The sequence below is a fragment of the Anoplophora glabripennis genome, unplaced genomic scaffold (assembly GCF_000390285.2).
Source record: "Anoplophora glabripennis isolate ALB-LARVAE unplaced genomic scaffold, Agla_2.0 scaffold1045, whole genome shotgun sequence".
Lineage (NCBI taxonomy): Eukaryota > Metazoa > Arthropoda > Insecta > Coleoptera > Cerambycidae > Anoplophora > Anoplophora glabripennis.
In genome coordinates this window covers 16,741-41,322 of record NW_019417144.1, presented here as the reverse complement: position 1 = coordinate 41,322, position 24,582 = coordinate 16,741, and the positions used below count along the sequence as shown (strand labels likewise).

The window sequence follows — 24,582 nt, the reverse complement described above, 5'->3', positions numbered from 1 at the left end:
TCACTCTAATCGCTCTAAGCACGCTAAATCCGTTCGAGTATTGACCTCTGAGTAAATAGCGTTAACTTCGTGAGGGTTCGGGTACTGCTTTTGTAGTTTAAAGAGTTCACTCCAAAAGTTCCACCTCTGGGATGAGGAGCTTGAGAGCGGGCATGCGCATTTCCTATTTTTCCCGGCTCTACCGGACGTTTTGTTGATGTTTTCAATTCCTAACCTCAATCTCTCATTCTGCAAATCAAATGATAGAAGCATAATTGTTGCTTCTTCGTCATTCTTCTGTGCATTATTTGATTTGATTATTGACATTATTTCTTATTCTTTGTTTCGCATTTGCATTTGCTGACGTTGTGGTTTGTGCTGTGAGTTTTATTTACATATTGAATAGAATAATGGATGGAACGATGCCCATTATGCATATAACTGGTCAAACGCATTCTCTGGTAGTAGATGAAAGCGGAAATAATATCACAGTGGATGATGTTAACGGCGTTAAAACTGTTTTATTATACAGTAATAATGGTAAGTAAAAATTTTTAGTAATTTTTTCGTTTTGTAAGCAGCCGTAATTTTGTATTTATTTAGACAAAGAAGTCATTACTGTGCCATTAACAGAAGGTATTGCCAAAGAATTTGGACTTCTAGAAGTAAGAAGAGATGGAACCAATCCAAGAGGTACAGAGGAGATTACTTCTCAGACAATTCAAGAGAGCCGCGAAGATTGTGAGCAAATAAAAATTTGGACAACAAATAATACACTTTATTTAATAGAGTGTGTAGAGAAATTTGATAAAGAATTTTCATCTGGAATTAAAAAAAATGTTTGGCAGAGAGTTGCCGAAGCCTGCAAACATCTACACAAACACATAACTGCAAAAAATTGTGAAATAAAATGGAAATCTTTAGTTCGTACATACAAAAGTATTTTACTGAATAATAACACATCTGGACAACGGAAAATGTACTGGGAATATTATGACAGAATGCATTCCATAATGTACAAAAAACCTGAAATAACACCCCCAGCTACCTGCAGTAACTTATCAGGAATGACGATTAAAAGTAAGATTTTTAAGAATACCTAGATATCGATAAGAAAGATATTACCACTTTCCACATTTATTAATAAAATAACTATTGTTTTAGATAAAGAAACCAAACAGCTAATTCAAGTGGAAGAGGAAACAGAGGAAAGTGATAACGCAAAAGAAAATACGAAGTTTGAAAGCTCATTTTCTAAAAAAAGAAAGCAAAAAATTTCTGAAACAGGGAAACGTCACCAGGAAAAGATGCAGAGACTAGACAGATTTAACGACCTATTGGAAATGATGATTAATAAAATGCCAGAAAAGTAAAATGAAAAAACTTTACTCTTCTGGCATTTTGGCTTTAAATATAAAGGTTTTTTTTGTACCTATTTAAATGTTTAGTATACAGGGTGAGTAATAATTAGGTAAACAAAAGTGCCATAGTTATCTGTCGAAACATATTTTTGATCATAGAATATATTGTAAAAGTTTGTTTGCCTAATATGACTCACCTTGTATAGTTAAAGAATTTAGTTTTTGTTTTGTTTCAGAGAATAATAAACTATATTTTTTGTTATAAATAATAATATTGTTTCTTTTTACAATTGCATTATTATGAATCTGTTCTTCATCATTGTCTTCTTCATTGTTCGGCAAATTTTCAAGTTCGTTTCTTCTTTCTTCTTCCAGATCCACATCATTTTCTAGAAAGTCTCCATTTAGAATACAAATATTATGCAATATACATGCACCCATTATATCTAAAACTATTAACTCGGGGCGTACTGTCTCAATATATTTAAGCCTTCTAAATCGACCTTTTAGTAATGCAAATGCGTTTTCAATTGTTACTCTTATTTTACTCAATATAAAGTTAAAATTTCTCTGTCTTACGGTCAAATGACCATTATTTTTAAATCCAACCATTAGATTTATATTGAGTTTATAGGCCAAATCACCAATTAAGTGATAATCGTGATTGTATTGCTTGGTATAATGGTGATCTTCTATATAAAGTGCAATCGTGGATTGAACCTGCTTCACCAGTGTATACATCAGTAAACAAGAAAAAGTATGATATCTAATTAATTAGAGGTTAGAAAACTATATTTGACATCTGTCATCCGTTTGGGTTCTTTTTCTTTTACTCATTTTACTCTACAGTCACGTGACCAGAAATTCATTCTAACTCCACTCCAACACCGCGCCAGCATCCCGAACGTAACTAAGTATCATCCCAAACATTGATCCTGGCTTTATGGTGGATTGACATTTGTATGATACTTTCACTCCTTACAAGTAAAACCAGACTTTAGAATGGTAACGCGTTATGATTCCGAAATCATGAGTAAAAGAAAACAGCCAGCCCAAACATTCATGCTGCCTTCATGACGAATCTAAATTGGTAGGCTACATTTACTCCCGCGGAAGAAAACCGCACATGCTCTCTGGCTCAACGTCTAAGTGGTATACTTTAAGATTTTCTCCCTATAACCAGTTGTTGGCGGCCTTATTAATAGCAATTTCTACCGCCACTAATATTAGATGTTTCTATGTACCTACTCATGTTTAACGTTGCACAACAAAAAGAATGTGTAATAATTGTATTAACATAGATCATACAATTTTTTTGATAGATACATTGATACGACTGATCCATATGAAACCCTATTATATTTTTAAAATCTTAATCTTAAAATACTTTGTTTACTTATTTGTTGTTTTTGTTAACATCTGATTCTATATATTAATTGATTTCACCTTAGAAACCCAGTATTGTTCAAACTGTGTTTGTTTGAGGTTGTTTAATTGTGTCAGATAAAAATTTAATTTCTTTTATCGGTAGAATATAATCCACTGTAGGTTATACTTAAATCTTAATAAGGATTTTTAGAGGATTAAAATATAAAATTTATTGGTGGCAAATTTTGCAATTTGAGAGAATAGTTTCATTTTTTTTTCATACAAATTAAACAAAATATCTAATCAAAATAATAATTATAAGATATACCTATTTCAAAATTTATTCTGAAAAAAAATATTTTCTCTAATCATTTTACCTGTAATTTCATATTTAATTATCAGTTTTCTTTACAAATTTTACAAATTATATTATTGTTTTAGAATTTTCTGCATGAAGCAGGGGGGTTTTCACATTATTAGTCTGAACAGGTAATGGACGGTGGTTTAAAAAAAGTCAGAAAACCGAATCCAAGAGAAAATGCATTCCTTTTATCTGCAGCTACTTTCTGGTAAGTTTATTTTTACTTTTATTATATCACAAAAGAATTTTCGTTCATTCTACTGTATTGATAACTAAAAGGCGTAAGCGTAGGTGCTTTGTAGAAATTACAAAATGATATTCCCAAAAAGAAAAAAAAATGTAGGTGGTTAAATTCTACATCTGCTATTCCAAGAGATATCTTGATCTGATAGATAGATACCGATCAGTGACCCTATTACATAAAAATGATACATACTTTAAAATACTTCAAATGCTTGATTATGATATTGTTGCATTACTACCAGACAAAGCAATTACCTATGAAATAAAATACATTAATTAAATTATACATATATGTCTTTATACTGTTATTTATAAAGTGTACCTAGAGCCAAAATTAAGTACCTACCGATTAAAACTAATTACGTGTCACTAGTTCAATTTAGTTCCAAATAAATTCCTAGGTAATTTTAAGAAAGCTGCGTAGAAACATACACATAATGTTGTATAATGCCCTCTTCTTCTTTTTTATTATTATTGTATAACGTTATATCTTATATACGGTTCATTCCTTTTTCTTAAATTTTTATCACAAATCCTGATGTGAAGGCAGAAATTAAAATTGAATCGCGCACCAGTGGCGTGCCTGTGGAAGTCGTATGGTACAATTTATAAAATCGTGTATTTTGTTTCTCTTAAGCTGAAAAAATATTAGAGATATGTTCGCTGCTAAGAATTACAAAAAATAAGTCTTTGTATTTTTCTTGAAATATGGTTTACATTTATGAAAAAAATATCAGTGGACATTTGAGAAAACAATATCAAAAGTTTTGATTATTTTTTTTACCGAAAAAGAAGTTTTGAAAAAATCTTTTGAATAAATTATTTAAAAAAGAAGGAGGTTTGAAAAAAACTGTTCTTTGAAACATAAGTAGACCTAAAAAATATCGAAAAGGATGAAATTCAACTTGGGGTATCAACTACATTTAATGCAATTAAATAGAGATTAGTATAATTAATGCTGAATCGGGTCAAAATAATTTTTTGAATATTTATTTTTTTTCAATTTAAACGATATCTAATATAAAATTGTGGACAAAGTCGAGAAAAATTCTTTTTCACTTTGATAACGATTACATTATGTTTAGGAGCAATAAACGTGTCCCTTTCATTCTTTCCAAAACTTTGATCATTTGGAACAGAAAAGCGGTTCTATGGATCAACTTGTCAATCTACAGGCTTATTGTGGATACATTGAGCTGTAAAAATTTCTCTCAACATTAGTATTTTATGAATATTTGTAAATTAGCGGTAGATTTTCCAAAAATGTGTAATAATTTTTTTCGCACTTTTTTTAATTCGGATGAAAAAAAAATTATTCGAAAACCATGATAGGTCCTTGTAGAGAATTTATTCAGTTTTTCAAAACCGCTCTTGTATTTACTGTGCAACAATTTGTTACCGAGATCGATGATTAAAGACAATAGTGTCATTTTTCATTCAACCATCGATATCTCGGTAACTATAATAGTTATACAGAGACCTTTGAAAAAGCAAATTGAAGCTGAATAAACAAGCTAACTGACCTCTGCTTGATTGAATCCGAAATAAATTTCATGGACAGTCCAAAAATAATTGAAATTTTTTTTCTCAAAGTATTTTTAAGTAAGTATTTTTTTTGTTAAAACATATTGAACCTAAAGACTTAGAGCTACAGCTTTTTATCTACGACGTGATCATTTCTCACTGAGGATACAACCTTTTAAAAATCACTAAAAAATTTACGAAATTTTTATGTTCTCTTAATTTTTTTCAGTACTTTGGATATAAATATTTGCCCAAATTTTTTAAATACAAGGTGTGGAATGTTTAAAAGAGAATATGTTATGCGAGACGACGTATTGAAAAGTTTATCGATGCACAGGAATGTCACTTCGTATATATTTTGTGAAATTTTAATACATTCTACATCTATAATACATCCATATCGCCTTTAAAATTGGTTATTTGCACAAGTAAGTGCGATAAAAACTGCACAAAATTTAGTATGATTCATAGCTACACCACTGATTTAAACTGAGAATTAATAATTTCGTGTTGAATGTAATTTTTATTCATGTATTGTCACAAAATTGTCGTTGCAATAATGATATGTTAATTTGTTGGGAAAATACTTAAATATATTTTTTAAAACCTCAATACCCTGTATCTCAAAAACTAAGATTTTATACATGTACAATGTATCAGGATTGACGGTATAAAATGATATTTGGATGTTATAGGTAAAACTGTGATTTTTTTCTCCTGTGAACATGGTTCCTAAAAAGCACCCCTTCCAAACTATAGTCCTTTTAAAGTTAAAATACCGAGTTTTCTTGATTACCCGTTAATGATAAGTCAAAACTGAATTAAACTTTGCAAGTTTTTTTTGTGTATGCTTTACTCAATCACACAAAATAAATTAAAAAATCGAAAGTGGTTTTACATGAGCCTTGCGCCTTTTTAACTACTTATGACTTGAAAAGAGAAATAAAACAAGACATGAGAAGAATAAAACTTGCAAATACAAAAAAAATGTTTTTGACATTACATTTTTTCATTTTTTCGCTTGTTAAATTAGGTTACGATATGCAAAAAATTACTATTGATTAAATCTATTTTCCATTTTCTTTTCTATTTCTATCTATTTTCTTAAAGTTAAGCAAATATAGGCTGTGATGGTTTGAAATCCATTTATTTATCCTTTATCGAGTTACCTCAACTGTTAGTATTTGTTCTGCGGAAACAAATGACTTTAAATAACACAAAAAATAAATTTCAAGTGGATTACACTCTGGAGGTTAAGGCAGCCAAGCTACTGGTTCTCTTCTAACAACCCACCTATCGCGATATTGTTTATCTATTTACTTTCGATATTCCCTGGCATTAATTCTAAAATGTGCTATCACACTATCTTCCAGATATCATGTCTGGCATACTCTTAAAGACTTATCTTCTAATAGAATTTTTTAGAACATTCAGGTAATTTTCTTCATTTAGTATGGGTGGCAGAAAAAATGAATACCTTCACACTGAACTGCTGTTTATACCATGCCAGCAACCTCCTGTAAAATCACCAACGACTTTTTCCTAGTTCAGAATTATATAGAGCAATTGTGATTTCTTATATTTACTCACGGTTGGCACCCAAATAACTGACTTTTGGACATAAGTATTTAATAATTAGGACTTACGTTGTCAAAGAATGGCTAAATAAATTTTAGGCATCCTTTATTATATCACATAGTCAAATGTGAATTAACCATAAAATAATATTGATATTTGGCCACTGTCTATCCCTGAATGCTTAGATTTGTACTGTCGTGACAGGAAAATCGTTCGCCCTTATTGATTTTGTAAAAAATGCGTATACCCTCTTGGTAGGTAGTTTACCAAACATTCGTATTACGTCTTATTGTTTAATCTTTTGATTATCTATAGTAAAACTAATTATTAAATATCACAAGTTTTATAATAGTAGTAATAAATAAGGAAAATTTAACGAAATTGGCCTTTCCAAATTAAAGTATCTCTTAGGTAATTCTTATCAATCTTTATCTGTTTTCAATCAAATATTGTTTCAAACAAACAATTTTTTTCCATTTTCAATCTCATTTTTGTCGCATTAGATGATTTACTATTAAGGAACCTCCTTAATTTAAAATTTAAGTTATATACACAGACAATATAGCTTATGGCGATAGCTATTTTGTCTGTGTTAGATGGTAGCTTAATCCAGTTTTGGGATGGGAATGACTAAATGAACATTTTGAATTTTGTTGTATAGGGTGAAACATTGCTTTGATTGTGTGGCCGCCTACATCCCCAGATTTGTTGCCACTTTTTTCTTTAGGTTTTACCGAAAGAAAAAGTTTACAAATCAAGACCACAAACTGTACAAGAACCACGGGCTAATATGATGTTAGACTTTAATTTTACTTCATTTTTTTTTCTAGTGTGGTTGGTAGTTTGCTGTTTTCACGATTGATTTTTGTTTTGGAATTTGGTTCAAATATAAATTATTTAAATTGTCGTTAAGGAGCAACGGAAAAAACTCTTACTAATTTCATTTTGTCACAGGAAAATTTTTTTTACACTCACAATTCTAAAAATTAATTAAGCCATGAAATTTCTCTTTTGAAATTCTTTAAAATAAATTGTTCTGACATGGCTAAACAAAAATGATTGCTATTCCTGTTTTACTTGACACATTGCAAACAATAAGCAATAAAGCTATGAAACAATAAAAACATAAACGTTGGATATGCATAGGTATCTCTATTTATGGTTCAATAACTGATTTATCTGTTGTCTTGGTTATCTAAGAGCAATAAAAGCAAAAATAACAATAGCGGCTGATATTTTTGTCTGCTTCCACCGACTCCTGCTTTGAAGAAATAATAAAAGTAGTGAAAAGTAATTTACAATTAATAACAAGTACATACTTATTATGTACCTATCAAACACAATGACGTCTTAGTTACTAAAACTGGTTTTATTACATTTAACCAGTTTTGACCTTCTAAAATTAGTTTTGTGGAACCGTTCTATGTTCCCAAAAATTTACAAATTACTCAAATTAAAGGTTGCGAACTTTTAAACCATCCATCAACAATAAAAAACTATAACATCAGTGACGGAATTTCTCCATTTTAAAATACTTTAATTCAGTTTTAACTATTACACCGACACACAAAAAAAGTGGTCTGTATCTTTGATGTGACCAAATAGGCTTTATGTATTTTGACGTGCTGAATACTCAAATTTTGAGTAATTGGCAAAAAATAGTGAAAAATCGCCGAAGATCATGTTAATGAGCGCAAAAAAATCTAAAAAAATTGTTCTGAACTTAATCAAATAGGTTTCTTATATATTTTGATGTGCTGAATCTAAATCTGAAACATCCCTCTTCAGATTTTGCAAAAATTGCAAAGAAATAGCGAAAATTCATCAAAAATAGCGGAAATTTACAGACAGTGTTAGAGAAAATAAACTACTCGGAACATCATTGGAAAGTATGCGATGATCTAAAAATTTCAACCTGGGCCAGCCATCAGGTTTCACAAAATATCCCTGCTTCTTATATTTATGGGATCACTACGTTCAGAAAGAGTGGCAAACGAGAACGGAGTTTCATCCAGGGTCGAGGAACATCATACATAGACCACTGATTGAGCCTTCTTGAAAAATTCTACTACTTCGCTTCATATCAAGCTGTCTCATAAAGCAGTTTGTCAAAGCTCTGGACAAAGACGGTGATTGTTTTCAATATTTAGGAGAAAAGTTTCCAGCGATAAGTGAAAGAAGGTATTTTGGATGGTCCTCAAATTCGTAATCTTTTTCGAAACGAAAATTTCATTACAAGGAGTATGGCAAAGTTTTAAGAATATGTCTTGGAACTTTTTAGAGTGGGAATTACGAAAATTTGGTTTGGTTTGGTTTGGTTGTCGCCACGGTAGCGCAGTCGGTCGAGAGTGCGGTGGCAAGCATTTCTCGGCTAGGCTTACTACTCTAGTCCGGGTTCGATCCCCGGTGTCGACACTGGCAATGTCGATGGATAATGGGTGTTTGTCCGCGTTTTTTCAAGTGTAGCCCCCTTCCGCACAGCCTTTGGCTTTGGATTTGGAGGTTGTCTCATTTCTTGTGGTGTGTTTGTTTTTTTTAAGAGATGTTGAAAAATTTCGAACAGTTAGTTATTGTTTGATGAATCTTAAATTGCACTACCTACACTATCACCTTGATTACTTTCCTCAAAACCTTGAACAATGAGAAAGATTCCATCAAGATATAAGTGAAATGAAGAATCGTTACCAAGAAAGATGGGATATCAACATGCAGATTTCTGTTGGGCACTAAAGAGAGAAACGAATCAGAATAGACAGAAGAGGAAGAGAAATCCGCTGCATAGGTCATTCGAAGAGATAAGAGTTCGCTACAAGAGAAGAAAAGTATAAGAGCAATATTAAAGAAAGCCTAGTTCGAGTCAGTCGAATTTATTTAGAAGTAATTCATATCCCTGGCATTTATATTATTCAAGATTTATTGAAATTCACGATTTCCATTTTCTTACGATATTGTGCGATTTTTGCAAAATTTTTGGGTAATGAGGCTCAACAGGCTTTAGATTTAAATTCGACTCGACAAAATTTATGAGAAGGAGGGAGGAGAATGGATCAAGTGCCATTCTAAAAAACCTCTTTCTAAATTTTCTCACTGTCATTAATATCATTTTTTGCCATTTTCAACAGGTTTTTTTTTTGTAAAATATGTGGGGAGGTACAGCTAATAGACTTCACACTCGAATTCAGAATTCAGAGTACCAAAATACATAAGAAGCACACTTGATCAAGGTCAGAAAGGATATTTTCGAATTTTTTTGAGCTCACTTATGTGATTTTTGGCAAAATCTGGGGGGGTGCAGCTTCAGATTCAGTACATCAAAACACATAAGAATCCCACTTGATCAAGTTCAGAACATTTTTTTTTTCGATTTTATTTCGCTCACTAACATGATTTTCAGCGATTTTTCTCTACTTTTTGCCAATTAAATTTTGGGGGTGTTAGAGCTAAACAGACTTTAGATTCAGTCAAGATACATAAAGCCTATTGGGTCAAATTAAAAGTACAGACCACTTTTTTCGTGTGTGTCGGTGATTATTCATATATTTGAAAAATTTTTTTTTAGGTTTAAAATCAATCTATGTGAAATAATTGAAATACTATGATTGCTGAAATCAAACATGTATTTAATCGCAGAAATTATTATATCACAAGTTTCTAACAAAATTTCCAGTTTGACTCTTCTCATACTTTGTACATATACAGGGTGTTCAAAAAGTTTAGGACAAAAGTTGCAGGGTTTTGAGTGAACGGTGACCATGACCATGACCTTCAAGGTCATTTAAAGGTCAACATGAAAATTTTAAATGGAACCGTATATTTTTGACCCCGGAAATGGTTACAGTATTTCCAACAACCTGTCTCCGAAGGTTCTCATCAGTGGAAAAATTACCGAGATGTTAGGGTTAAAAGTGAGCAATCAAACGGTGACTTTGACTGTAACTTGGAAGTCGTTTACAGGTCAATTTGGAAACTTTTTAAATCAAATTTTTAGTCCAATATATTAGATACGTTCCGGTGTCAAAAATATACGGTTCCATTTAAAATTTTTAGGTTGATCTCTAAATGACCTTGAAGGTCAAGGTCACATTCGAACGTAAAATTTTTCGCTCTTACCATTTCCGGGGTCAAAAGTATACGGTTCCATTTAAAATTTTCAACTTGACCTCTAAATGACATGACCTCAAGGTCATGGTCAAGGTCACCGCTCACTCAAAACCCTGCAACTTTTGTCCTAATCATTTTTTTGTTTGAGCAGTAAATCTCAAAGTAGGTGGGTAAAATAAGAAAACTGAAACTTTTGTTATGTAATAAATTGTAATTAGTGATGCGGACTTTGAGAAAATTTAATTTTTTTACTGGTTTTAAAATAAATGTGAATCACATTTTCGAAGCAAATATTGTATCGTTTGTGCTAAAATTTAATAATTGAAATAAATATTAGCAAGTTTTACTTCTACTAATTTTTAACCCAATATTAATAATTAATATATTAGTTAAAAATTTATTGGCCAATTTTATTGGTTTTTACAGAGGCTTCATAAATGATTACAAGCCACGTGACCAATAATTTTGATTGGAACAGTAATTTTATTTCTTTCACGTTGGCAAATAAATTTCGGTAAAATTAAAACAATTTGATTAAGATTAAATGAAAATACAATATTCTATTGCATCAGCTGTGATTTGTGTAATTTTTCATGAGATTCTATTCAACCAATCAGCGTTCGCATTTTCTCGAGCGTAGACGTAACGGTTTGTCATTATTCATGATCATCATTTATTGGAAACGAATCATTAATACTGGTTTCGCCAAGACTTAGGGAATTTTCGTTCCAGTACCAATCGTGCATTGTTGGGTTGTAAACATTTATGAAGTACTACTAATAGTACCAATTATATTCTACGATTTTGACACTTAATTTTTTTTACACGTTTTTATTTTAAATATTAATAGTATTTTACCTAGGTACGCATGGTTGTTATTAAGTTACGTTAGTCTGACATAAGTTCTAAGCCTATTAGGGTTTGTGATTTTGTAGCGGACTTTGATAGGTACGTTAGTTTGGTAGTGGATCGCCCGCGAGCCGATGAGGAAATTTCCAGATAGCTCGTACATTTCCCTTATAATATTAATTACGGGGTACGTCAGGGAAAGACACAGAGACTTTCGCTCCCCCTTCATTGATGACGTGTTTGTCTTACTTTGGCTTCATGATTCACGCTCTAATTATTTCTTGTGTGAATATCATTCTGTTTGCACTGGCTAAATATTTGAGTTCAATAGTGTACGGCCTCCTTAGAGTGCCGGTACGGTAAGCTTTAGGAGGAAAGACAACATGAGAGCTGAATTTGTGAGCATTGTGCTCGGTTTGGTAATTTTTGAGAGAATTATAATTATATATAGTTTTGAAAAAATTTGTGAGTTTTATTTAGTGCTTAGGTTGTAATAACAATGTAAAAGGTATGTAGGTTGCTTATACAATGCAAATAAAATTTGGAACGAGCGTTACTGATTATGCAAAAGTCGAGTACACACTCTGGTCAGGTCATCGTCCCTGGTCATTAAACTGTTGAAAACTAGAGTTGGCATTCGGACGCTGGTTGGGTAGCCTGCTGTATGGTCCGGTTTAGTTCCAGGAAATTCGGAACTCAAAAAACTGCGTCCTAGGCAATTACGGGCGTCTCTTAAAGGTTGAAGGGTTGAAAATGACTGTGAGTAGTGCTGACCCTAATTATTTTTGCCAATTTTTGGAAAGGTCGAAAAATTGTGCGGCTTCGTGTGCCCGTCAGCGGCCTCGGGGAGAGCGACCAGGCATGCGTCGTCGTCGTCATCTACGAGAACAAGGGACTTTTAGGCAATCTTCTCATGGTGGCTTGGCGAATAAATTTTGCAAAGATGCGTAAAATTATTGTTTTCTTTCCGCGCGGTCGGAGGGTACAGCGCTGTGTCGCATGCTGTATCTCTAGTCTAGGGCATCTACGGCATATTGGCGGCAATCAGGGCTTCCTCGTCGTCTTGGTGGGAGAATTTTCGAAAGGTCAGTGAAATTCGTTGATTCGACATCTGCGGAACCTGGGCAGGAAACAGAAAGATAGGCAAAAACATAATTTGCCTCTCTGCATCCTCGGAAGGGTGTAGTGGGTAGTCTGTTGTATATAGTTTGTCTATGATCAGCTACTACTTGGCGGGAATGGGATCTAATAGACTCTTTTAGTGTGACGTCACATATTTAGGCCACCCACAACAAATTGTCATAGTTGAAATTGTACAGATCGAATCTGACCCTTGTGTACTATTTACATAGATACTATAAAAATGAACAACTTCAAATGAATTTATTTTTACAAGGATTGAGAAGTATTTAAGAACAAACAAAACGTATTTAGTAAAATAGATACACTAATGTGCTTAAAACTTACAAAAAAAACGGTGTAAAAGAATATTCCTTTTAAATAAAGTAAACATTTAACATTAGCCGTGTTGTTCCTAATACTCATGCTCGGAAAGAATAGCCTCATACGCAGGTGAGATCTTGATTTGTTTAATCTTGGTATTTTCTAGCTCTACCAAGTATTTTTTATTGTTTTTCTCGGTGCTCTGCTGTGACAGTCTGTTTATCAAGTGTTTTTTTGTCTTCAAGTGGTTTATTATAGACGTACTCTTAACCAGAACCAAACTTTTCTCGAATGGTATCCTGTTGCGAGGCTACTTCGCTTGCATGAAATTATCTTTAATGAGCATGCTCAGTAACATTGATAAAATATTAATTTATTAATTACCTACTATAAAAGTCAATATTGTTCTATAAATTTAAAAATATAAAGTCGACAATTCTTTTAGTTTGTCACTTGGGATTTGAAACTTCTTAAATATTTCTAATATCGCTAAAATATCATGATATTTAAGGTCATGACAAAGAAGACATTTTTTGTCACTTATGTCCAAAGTACATAAGGTCGAAAATCGATCTAGTAAAAATACTGAGAAATTCTTCATGACAATGTGTATGGGGTTACCTATTATTTGGCGTTTATGACGTCCCTACTAAAAAGGTCTATTTGGAAACATCGCTGAAAACTAAATGCTAGTGAATTCTCTTTGTTTTAGCGGGAATTGCGCTATATTGTGTGGACTCCTATTTTTAGGCGGGAACTGCACCTTGCGGGGTTGGATTCCTATTATTTTGGCGGAAACTGCGCCTTGCGGGCTCCCCTTGAAGGATTTTTACGGGTATTCAAAACATGGGTGAATTTTGGAGGAGCTCTGCGTACTACAACAATTTGATGTTAGATTATGATTGATTTTTATTTTAAAAGTTGATAGCTTTAAGTTTGACCAATAAATTGGCCTATTTACTGTAATGTATCAAAGGTGCCATATTTCGTCTTAATTGAATTCTTAAACTTAGTGGCACAGCGAGCATATTTCCGGCCTTTATTGTTCAAGTTGATAATACAAAATGAAGATATACTATTTGTAAGTGCGCACTGAGTGCAAAAGTGACATGTTTGACAATTTATTGGATGAAAAATTGGTAAATGCAGAGCTGTTTAATGAACTTAAAACATTTTTTTAGTTACACAATCCCGACGTTTATTCAGGGATTCAAGCGTGACCTAGAAGAATCCGATCTAACTGAAACCTTGTCGGAGCATAGGTCAAGCAGGTTGGGAAATAAGATGGAAAAATATTGGAATAACGAAGAAGAAAGAGCCGCGAAAGCTAAAACCACCCCTTCATTACAGAGAGTTCTTTTTAAAGTATTTGGACTGGAGTTCATGTTTTATGGCATTGTTTTAGCATTAAGCGAGGCAATAAGGTACGTATATAAAAAAGTATAATTTCTTTAAATAATACTTTAAACATTTTTCAAGAATACGAAAATATAATTGATGAATAACAAAATATTTTTCCATTTCTAAGTATCGTGTATATGGCCTGTTACAATTCTTTCCACTAAGATTACTGGATTTAAATAATAATAATATACAGGGTGATTCAGGTCAATATTTTTGGTACGTATTCAGGGAACCAAAATAAACATAATAGTTCCTATAAACATGGGTCCTATTCTCAGCCGTTACATAAAAGGAGTAAACATACCTACATATTCAGTTTAAAATATTTATTAAATTACTTATAACAAGTAGGATAGGTTCTATAGTTTTCAAAAATGTCATCGTTTACTTCTAAACACAAGTCAGCTTTCTCGTGAATAAACCGGATCGCTGTATGAATAGATGCCGGTCTGTTTCTTATATGTAGTTGGTGCTGCATTTATTTAGATGGAGTAATGCAACTTTACTTGAATAGATTTAAACCACCCCCAAAGATAATAATCCATTGAATTAAAGTCTGGCGATCTGGCTGGCCAATTTTGCAGACCTCCTCGACCAATCCACCAGTTTGAAAAAAGAAAAAATCTTAAATTGAATATTGTTTACCCCTGTTATGTAACAGCTGAGAATAGGACCCATGTTTCTAGGAACTTTTATGTTTGTTTTAGGTCCCTGAATATGTACCTACCTAAAATATTGATATTTCCTCCTGAATCACCGTGTATAATACTTGAATAGTTCAATTAACCCAAGAAAAAATTTAAACCAAATGAACATAACAAGAACGAAATTAGATTACTTTATATTTTCCGATTCCGGATATAAACTCGATGAAGCAAAAAAAAAGCCATAGAAAATGGCACCTCTTGATTTTTAAATACTTCTTAATTTTATTAACTTTAAAAACTCTTAAGAGTGAGATATGATATTGATTCGTTATTATTTTGCAAATTAAAACAAAAATGTTGATGTAATATTATTACGGATGACATATTGTTGCCCTTTTACTGAAGTATGCGTATATAAGAATATATAATTTATCTGTGAGAATTGATAGCGAGATGCACAGTCAAATATGTAGGTACCTCAATGGACATTATTTTTTAAGCAAAACAGATTGGCTCTCAAATTTTTCAAATATCAATTAGTTCAAAATCTTTCCAAGACTCGGTACTTTCTTTTATAATATTCAATTATTAAAAATCATATTTATATAGAATATTCGTTATATCACGGAATTAATGCAGAAAAATATCTTCCAACTAATTTATAACCTACTTTATTACGAACTTCATTATTTATATCAATTATATTTTCATTAATTTTCTTTTACAGGCCATATTTTAATACATATTTATATTTATGCAGATTGCACCAGCCACTATTTTTGGGAAAATTAATGGGTTATTTTGCTCCCAAGAAATATTTAAATCAATCAGAGGAGTAAATATATAACTGTTTGGTTAGATTAGATTTCATCTGCACCACATAGCTTCAATATTTTTTTGTTTTAGATTTATCCGTATCAACATTTTTCATTTTTTTATATAAAACTTCTTGTTTTTTAAATTTTGCTTATCTGTCACAAACTCTAAGGTACACAAACTAAGGTACATTTATTAAATGTAACTGTTTTCTACTTCAATTTCCAATTTCTTCTTGCAAAATATATTTTATTAGCTATGCTGCGCTTAACACTTTAAAAATACAATTTTTGTAATAAATTTTAAACACCGTGCTGTGTAAAGTTAGTTTATGTTTAAAAAAGTACAAATTTTTTTAATAGACCCTAAAATGACTATGTTTGGAAAAGTCTAACTTCCTCAATAATTATAAATCCTAAGCCTGCTATGACTATAATGTGCTAATTGTAAATGTACCTACTAATGATATTTTATCCGAAGCATACTAATGTCAGGTTATTCTATACCCCTCACAATGCCCCCATATTTTAATTGTTTAAATAATGTCTCAATATATATTGGGCATGTTTCATATGAATAATTTTCTTGCCAAATTAACTATTAGTAATTGTAATGGAGATGTAAAATAATGTAGCGTTGTGATTTCGGTTAAAATAATAGCTAAAACATTTTTTCTAAAATTAGCCATTAAAAAAAATAGCAGGCATTTGCAATTTTGATATAGTTATAATTTTCAAATATGCTTCTTCTTAGGGTTCGTTTAGTAAAAATATGCGAGGTCATTATTTTTTTTTACTTATTATGTTAATAATAACTATAAATGGGAACACCTTATTGTATGTCTATAATTATTAATAATTCTTAAATATTTAATTATATTTGCAAATAAGATCATTTTATTTAATACAATATTGTTTATTGAGTTTTTGAAATCAATAAAACCAGGTTAGGTATAATTCCTAAATTTTACTGAAATTCAGCATTGCATAGTTCATTATTAAGTAATTAACAAATTAAATTTTTTTTTTTTTTGGAATTTCTTGCATGCCAGCTTTCTTTATTATTATATTTTGCAAAAAATACTAACCTTTAGCTAGACGTCTTGAATGCTTTGATTAGAGCTGCATGGAATTATTACCTATATGTCATTACTTTTTTAATGTTAATATTTTGAAAAAAATAGTAAACAGTTTATAAAAAGAAATGTTATAAAAATCTAATAAAATATAAAACACCAAACACTCAATTGTAGTTTGTAGATTGTTGATATACATTCTCCACATAATTAAATTTTACGCATTTCTAATCAAAGCACATAATCTACCCAGTTTATTAAATAATTGTTTATATTTATTTATTTTCAATTAGTGATAAAAATGTTGATAATTTTGGGGCTTCTTACACATAGTAGACTGGGATAGTAGATTCATACAAAGAGTTTATTAAAAGTTAATATTTTGAATAATAAAACCGAAGTTAAAGTTTCACCACAACTTACAAAACTTTTAATACATTTTTTGTTACAATGATCCTAGGATTCTGTTATATCATTTGAACTTGTATAAATAATATTTATTTTTTTTATAGAGTTATTCAACCATTGGCATTGGGACAATTTATAGCATTTTACACACCAGAACAAACTGAAATAACTAAGGAACAAGCATACTGGTATGCTGCAGGTGTTGTATTATGCTCTTTAGTCAATATACTAGCCACTCATCCATATATGATGGGTGTTCTTCATTTAGGAATGAAAATGAGAGTCGGTTGTTGTTCCCTCATATATAGAAAGTCATTAAAATTAAGTAAAACAGCATTAGGTCAGACTACTGTTGGGCAGGTAGTAAATTTACTATCTAATGATGTGAATAGATTTGATCTAGCTGTAATATTTGCTCATCAATTATGGGTCGGACCGATTGAAACTGTAGTATGTACTTATTTCATGTACTTACAAGTAGGACCATCAGCAGCAGTAGGAGTTTTTCTTTTAATCATGTTTATACCAATGCAGAGTAAGTAAATATATTTCTAATTTATTGAAAAACAGAAAGCAACAATTTTTATTATTAGATTTTGTTAAATATTGATATGCGCAATTGTCTCTACGTCTTTAGAAACTCTAAAAAACGTCAAACAGCGATTTTATTTTTTTAGGCTTGATAAAAAATTATATTCCAAAAGTTTTATATGAATAAATATCAGAGTTTTGTTAAAAAAATTGTTTAGAATCAAATTTTGTGGTCACATACCAATTTGAAGGTGATCGTAGAAAATAAAGAATGGAGTCATTAAAGTAACTAACATAAACAGTCTAATACTACTTTTAAAAAATTACCACTTTTCAGCTATTTTCGTAAAACAATATAAACTTCCAATTTACATAGCTTTCAACAAACTATACGATGCTATTGAGGTATTTGAGGTATACTTTAAAAAATTCCTAGCAAGTTCTTCCGCTTTCTCATTCCGTCAATGCCATTGTGTTCTGGCACCCTACTGAGGTTATTACTCTAACTAAAATATAATTATCTTCATTGTTGCAGTATATTTGGGGAAAAAAATTTCAATATTACGATTAAAAACTGCTCTAAGAACAGACGAGAGGGTTAGATTAATGAATGAAATTATCTCTGGTATACAAGTAATTAAAATGTACGCATGGGAAAAACCATTTGCAAAACTAGTGTCTTTGGCTAGAAGGTAAATTACAAAATTTAACTTTACACAATACAAAAAGTATAATCTGCTATGGAAATCACCATTATTAATTATCCATATTTTTCAGGTATGAAATTAAAATGATTCGGTTAACATCATATATGCGAGGTATAACATTATCGTTTATTATGTACAGTACTAGAATGTCAATATTTGCTAGCATATTGACCTACGTTTTATTAGGAAATGATATAACAGCAGAAAAGGTATTCGTCTTAACTTGTTTCTACAATATTTTACGTCAAACCATGACAGTTTTCTTCCCTCAAGGAATCTCACAAGTAGCTGAAGCCAATGTTTCTATTAATCGATTGAATAAATATATGCTTTATGATGAAACTCAAATAGCAAAAGCTGTCAAAAAAGCTGCATTGGAAAACAATAAAAATGGACATACAGAATCTGAAACAGTTGCTAATGGTAGTTTAGATAGAGAATCGGAGGGTCCTGGTATTTCCATTAAAAATGCTACGACCAAATGGAGTGAGGCGTCAACAGACAATACACTGACAAATCTGAATTTAACAGTAAGGCCAGGCAAATTATTGGCAATTATAGGACCAGTAGGTAGTGGTAAAACATCATTGTTTCATGTTATCCTCCAAGAACTTCCCCTTCTTGAAGGAACATTAAAAATTAATGGTGTAATAAGTTATGCTTCCCAAGAACCCTGGTTGTTTGCAGGAACAGTAAGGCAAAATATTCTCTTTGGTTTACCTATGGATAAACTAAGATACAAAACTGTGGTAAAAAAATGTGCTTTAGAACGTGATTTTCAACTGCTGCCTTATGGTGACAAGACAACAGTGGGTGACAGAGGAGTATCTCTCAGTGGTGGCCAAAGAGCTAGAATTAACTTAGCAAGGGCTGTTTACAAACAGGCAGATATATATTTATTGGATGATCCATTATCTGCTGTTGATACTCATGTAGGGAAGCAATTATTTGAACAATGCATTACTGGTTACTTAAGAAGCAAAATTGTTATTTTAATCACTCATCAATTGCAATATTTGAAAGAAGTAGATCACATCCTTTATTTAGATGATGGAATTCCTAAAGCAGAAGGTATGTCAACTGTAGGTATAGTGTGCAGTGGCGATAATGCACATGGGACTGATACTGTTTTTAGGGAATGATTTCTAGGCCCACTTAGAGAAAGAATTTCAAAAGGTATTTGCAAAATATACTAAAATAAAGGTTTATTGATAATCAATTGAGGCATGTTTCTTTTTTTAATTTTCCACAAAATTTCGTTTTCTTCATATATTTCACTTTTCAGTTTAATTAAAATGAAAATTTGTGCCAGTAGATTATGAATAAAATATTTTACTTACTTGAGTTTTTTTGTTTTTTATTTTGCAAATTTTCTTTGAAAATTTTTTATCACACATCTCTATATAGGTCTGGAAATCAGTTCCTAAAAAATAGAACTAGTCTCCTTTCGTAATCTCCTTACCTTTAGTCAGAGAAAATTTATTGTAGAAATGTCAATGAAACTGAAAAAGATGCGTCTTAAAATTAATAAGGTGTATACAGGGTCGGAAAGTCCCCATGGTTCATCGGCCGTTACGTGAGAGCGGTATAGTAAGTCATAGAAATCCATGTGATAAAGATGGCTATAATGAAGGTGTCTAATAGTCACCGCCCATTTCGCCCTTCCACAAATAAGAAGCGGATCTTATTTGTGATAAATGAACATATTCACCTGCAGTTTGCATACTCACTCTTAAAACTACAATTCATATATTTAATAAAATTTTCTCTATCGAAAGCAGTTAGTTTTGGGTGTTTGGGTAGGGCACATGTGAAAAAGGAGGCATTTACAGAGGGAGTGCAACTCGGATTTAAGTGAAAATTCTGATAAAATTTGTCATTATTTACCATTCATCTTCTGGTATTGTAATCCTCTCAAAAACCAACAGTACATTTATGTCTGCATACACTTAAATTAAGAACGTTAGTTACTAACAAATTATTCTGAAGGTTTAATTTATTGCACAATTTGCTAAGCTCTTCTTAAGAATGAAAACAGATGCTCTAATTTAAGCATTTGTCTAACGGCTATTTAAATTAAGACATATTTCATGCCTGAGAAAATTATAGAAAAACTTGTCAACAACACGAGAGAAAATAATTTAAAAAAGTAAGATTCTTTCTGTTTTTTTTTATGGAAATATAATATGATTATTTGAAGTTGAAAATTATCTAAATACCTACCTTAGAATTTGTAAGTCATGGATTTTATACAATATAAACACCTGCCTGCTGATATTACCATTGCATATACTTTTTTAAATTACAGCTCTTCCTAGCATTGTAGTATATAATTTATACACTGTAAACAAATTGCTTTATTGCATATTTTTTTACTAGCAAGCAATAAACCAAAAAATCTAACATAAAGTAGGGAAAGTTACTAGAACTCACTAAATTTTTGTGTTGTTGACCTATAAATTTTGTTGTAAATTCACAAGGTATTCCATAAAGAAAATATGGAGGGAAGCTTTAATTGGAACAAGTTACGGCACTCGATTAAAACAAAAACATTTTTATGTGCCACACTTTTATGCCATATCCTCTATACATATCACTAACTTTAAATCCTGTTTTTTCTCAGTCTCATTGACATTCTCAAAACACAGTTTTTGCCTTTGACCAAGAATAAGGCTCCGAGAGAAGAAGAGGCTACTAAATCGATCCTCTGCATTACAATTCAAACACAATTATTATTTTAGGTACTTTCCATGAACTTCAAGTCAGTGGCTTAGATTTTACCAAACTCCTTGGAGAGAATCCTATTGAAGAAACCCCAGAAAAGGAAAAAGCACTTCTAACTCGACAAGATTCTATTAGAAGTGTGGCTTCTATAGAAGCTCCCAAAGTAATAGAGGAACAAAAAAGTATTGGCTCGGTAGGAGCTTATGTTTACAAGGCTTACTTTAGTGCAGGTGGAAATTGCTGTGTGATATTTATTCTTTTTACCTTATTTGTTGTTGCACAACTACTTGGGAGTGCTGCTGATTACTTCATAACTTATTGGTAAGTATAGTTAAACATTGATAATAATCTGTGTTACAAACTCCTGAGAATTTCATATATATCGGCGATGTGTATATAAATTTGAAAACTGTAACTTAACTATTATGAGTAATGATTGAAAAGATTGGATTATACTCAGTTTACCACTGTAATAAATAAAACATATCAAATAGTAAAAATATACTACTATATATAGAAAATATTATAATACACTAATCACAAAAATTAAAGTATATTAAGAAAGTCCCAAATTTTTGGGTGATTTTCAAGAAGCTGTATCTTGGCGGGAAATAGTCACAGGAGAGAATAAAGAAAAGGAAATTTTTGATAATTTCACCGTAAAGCTCTTTTACATAATTGAATTCAATTGAGCGGTTCCAGAGCCTTGTACAATAATTTGTCGCTGAGTTGATCAAAGCATAAAAATAATTTTTGATTTTGGTAATTAATTACCTGGGAAATAATGATTGTACAGAAAATCCAAGTAGTTTTGAAAATTTTTTGAAGTAAAAATGTTGGAGAAAAGGTAAAAAAATTGTATAATTAGGGATATTTCAATAACTGCATAACTTTACAAATAATGGATAAACTAAGGATATTGACTGTAACTTTTCAATCTCAAAGTGTCGTAAAGAAATTCTGATAGTTTCATCTATGATTTTTTTCCTAGTGATGAAATGCTTAAAATTTGTTATTTTTTGCTGAAAATCAATGTAACGAGTGATTTTTCACTTATTATTCATTTTTTTAAGTTGAAAATTGTTCTTTTTAGAAATAATCCATATTTTCTTCATCAAAAAATGTAAATTATTGTAAAAAAGACCTTTTAAAAGACAAGTAAAAATTTAGAAAAAAATTTTAGGTTCCAGATCCGAAAACTAGAAACTTGAAGCTTCAATTTCCTTTTTTTATCTTCTTTTTTTATTCTCTCTACGACTATTTCCCTACAAGTTACAGCTTTTTGAAAATCACCCAAAAATTTGGAATTTTTGTTTAATATCCCTTAATTTTTTTGTAATAGAATAAAATATTGAAAGATAAATATTTATAACACTTTATTATAATCATCTTCCTAATTGCTTTAAAAATTTACATGTATTGCATTTTAAACGCAAAGTCAAGGATCTGTTATTAAGAAAATGTTATTATACCTTAGATGAATGATTTGCAATCAGATGAGACGTTTTTCAACAACTTTTCATATGCCTGTCACAGCATTGGTATTGTTACTGGTATTGCAAAAAAAAAATAATCTAATATTTTTATGTTGCGGATCCCATAAAACAGGATAAGTTTCGTAAAGGGTAATTAATATTTAAACATTTTCATCCGTCTACTCCATATTGCAAATTCATACTGAACTCTATTTAACTGCTCAATTGTCTCAATCGCTGTCAACTGTGCTCGCATTTCCTGTAGTGTGCTGATATCCAAATGAACTGTCGAATCATCCATTTGAAATAATCTTAAACCCATGGAATGTTGCGAACATAACAACAAAACTTTTAATTGTACCCGTGCCGTTCGCTGTATTTCTTGTGCTTGTTGCAACAATTGAATTTTTATAAAGCAGTACTTTAAACGTATGTATTTGTAACTTCTTAGGGCAGATACCAAATCTAAGTTGGGGTTAAAACTTTTTTATAAACCCACCATTACTGTAATTGTGCATAACAATAAAAGTATTGTCACAGCATATAAAACAATTGTGGTATTGTCGCGATTTTATAAATATGGCTGACTCGTGGATTGTCAAAAATATCTTGATATAACAAAATTTATGGACAAGAGATACACAATAACTTCCTTGTTAGATTGATTTGATTGATTCATTTAATTTTTTTATATATCTAAGGCATTTTTGTTGAATTTATATCACTTTAAAATTTAATATAGACAAATTTCAAATTTTGATATACAGCAACATGTTTTGTAATTGGAGCAAATATCAAAATGTTCTACTTTCTATAACTATAGTTATGAAAAGCCACACTTTATAAGCAGTTAATTTAATGAATTGACATTTGAAATTTTTGTCATTATTCTGCAACATTTTGTAACAACTGTAGGCGATATAAAAGTATGGTCTTGGATTTTTACACTTTTTTTAGTAAATATAATATTCCAAAAAGTGTTCTGTAAACATAAAGATTGAATGAGTTACATGAAAAATATTTTGTAACATTTAGATTCATTAAATATATCCCCTAGAAGGAAAAGAAGGAAAGGAATATCCTAGGAAGAAGGAAAACTAAAAAGGTGCTAAGAAATAAGAAAAGGAAAAACTACGAAACGGTATTAGAACAAATAGAAGAAAACTTAAGAAATAACAATATTAGGAATTTATACCAAGAAGTGAAGAATGAGAAAAGGGGGTATCAACCAAGACCAGTATTTTATAAGGATAAGAATGGGAAGATAGTGGCAGGAGAAAACGAAATATTGAACAGGTGGAAAGAATATTTTGAAGAATTATTAAATGGAGATGAAACCGATGATACGGAAAGAGAAGAAAATAATAGCAACATAGGAGACAATATGGTGCCAGCGCCAAGTAAAGAGGAAATTAAAGAGATACTGTCAAAATTGAAAAATAATAAGAGTCCAGGAAGTGACAAATTAACAGCCGAACTATTTAAATATGGAGGACATGAACTAGCAGACCAATTACAGAAACTACTAGAAAGATGTTGGGTAAAGGAAGAACTGCCAAAGGAATGGACGGAAGCAGAAATTTGCCCTATCCAAAAAAAGGGAATAGAGGGGAATGTCAAAACTACAGAGGAATAGCATTGCAGAATGTAGCATATAAAATACTGGCCACTTGTATAAAAAACAAGTTGGTAAAGGAAGTGGAGGATAAAATTGGTGAATATCAGTGCGGGTTTAGACAAGGAAGAAATACAGTAGACCAAGTTTTCACTCTGCGAGAAATTCAGGCTGAAAGCTTCGAATACGGTAAGCCAACAGTAGTTCTGTTTGTAGATTATCAACAAGCTTATGACAAAATAAAAAGAAGTGAGCTATATAAGGTCTTAGAGGAATTAGAAATCAGCAAGAAGATAAGGAACATTGTACGCCTAAAATGGAAAAGACAGAGAATAAAGTAAAAGTAAACAATAGATGCACGGAAGAGTTCGAA

The 24,582-nt window shown here is 31.1% G+C and overlaps 1 protein-coding gene across 2 annotated transcripts in view; it reads left to right on the top strand.

Moving 5' to 3' along the window:
• The first annotated feature begins 2,814 nt into the window (after nucleotides 1–2,814).
• The window catches only part of LOC108914990 (probable multidrug resistance-associated protein lethal(2)03659), a 28,589-nt gene continuing 6,821 nt past the window's right edge, over nucleotides 2,815–24,582 (top strand). Inside the window, exons 1-8 of one of the 2 annotated variants that reach the window (XM_023455975.1) lie at nucleotides 2,815–2,884; nucleotides 3,150–3,277; nucleotides 13,989–14,231; nucleotides 15,619–15,693; nucleotides 17,262–17,692; nucleotides 18,224–18,380; nucleotides 18,466–19,466; nucleotides 21,137–21,440. In XM_023455975.1, the coding sequence (XP_023311743.1) occupies nucleotides 3,201–3,277; nucleotides 13,989–14,231; nucleotides 15,619–15,693; nucleotides 17,262–17,692; nucleotides 18,224–18,380; nucleotides 18,466–19,466; nucleotides 21,137–21,440 (2,288 nt within the window). In that variant the 5' untranslated portion in view covers nucleotides 2,815–2,884; nucleotides 3,150–3,200. The remainder of the gene's footprint in view (nucleotides 2,885–3,149; nucleotides 3,278–13,988; nucleotides 14,232–15,618; nucleotides 15,694–17,261; nucleotides 17,693–18,223; nucleotides 18,381–18,465; nucleotides 19,467–21,136; nucleotides 21,441–24,582) is intronic. The other variant, XM_018720929.1, reaches the window with a different exon arrangement.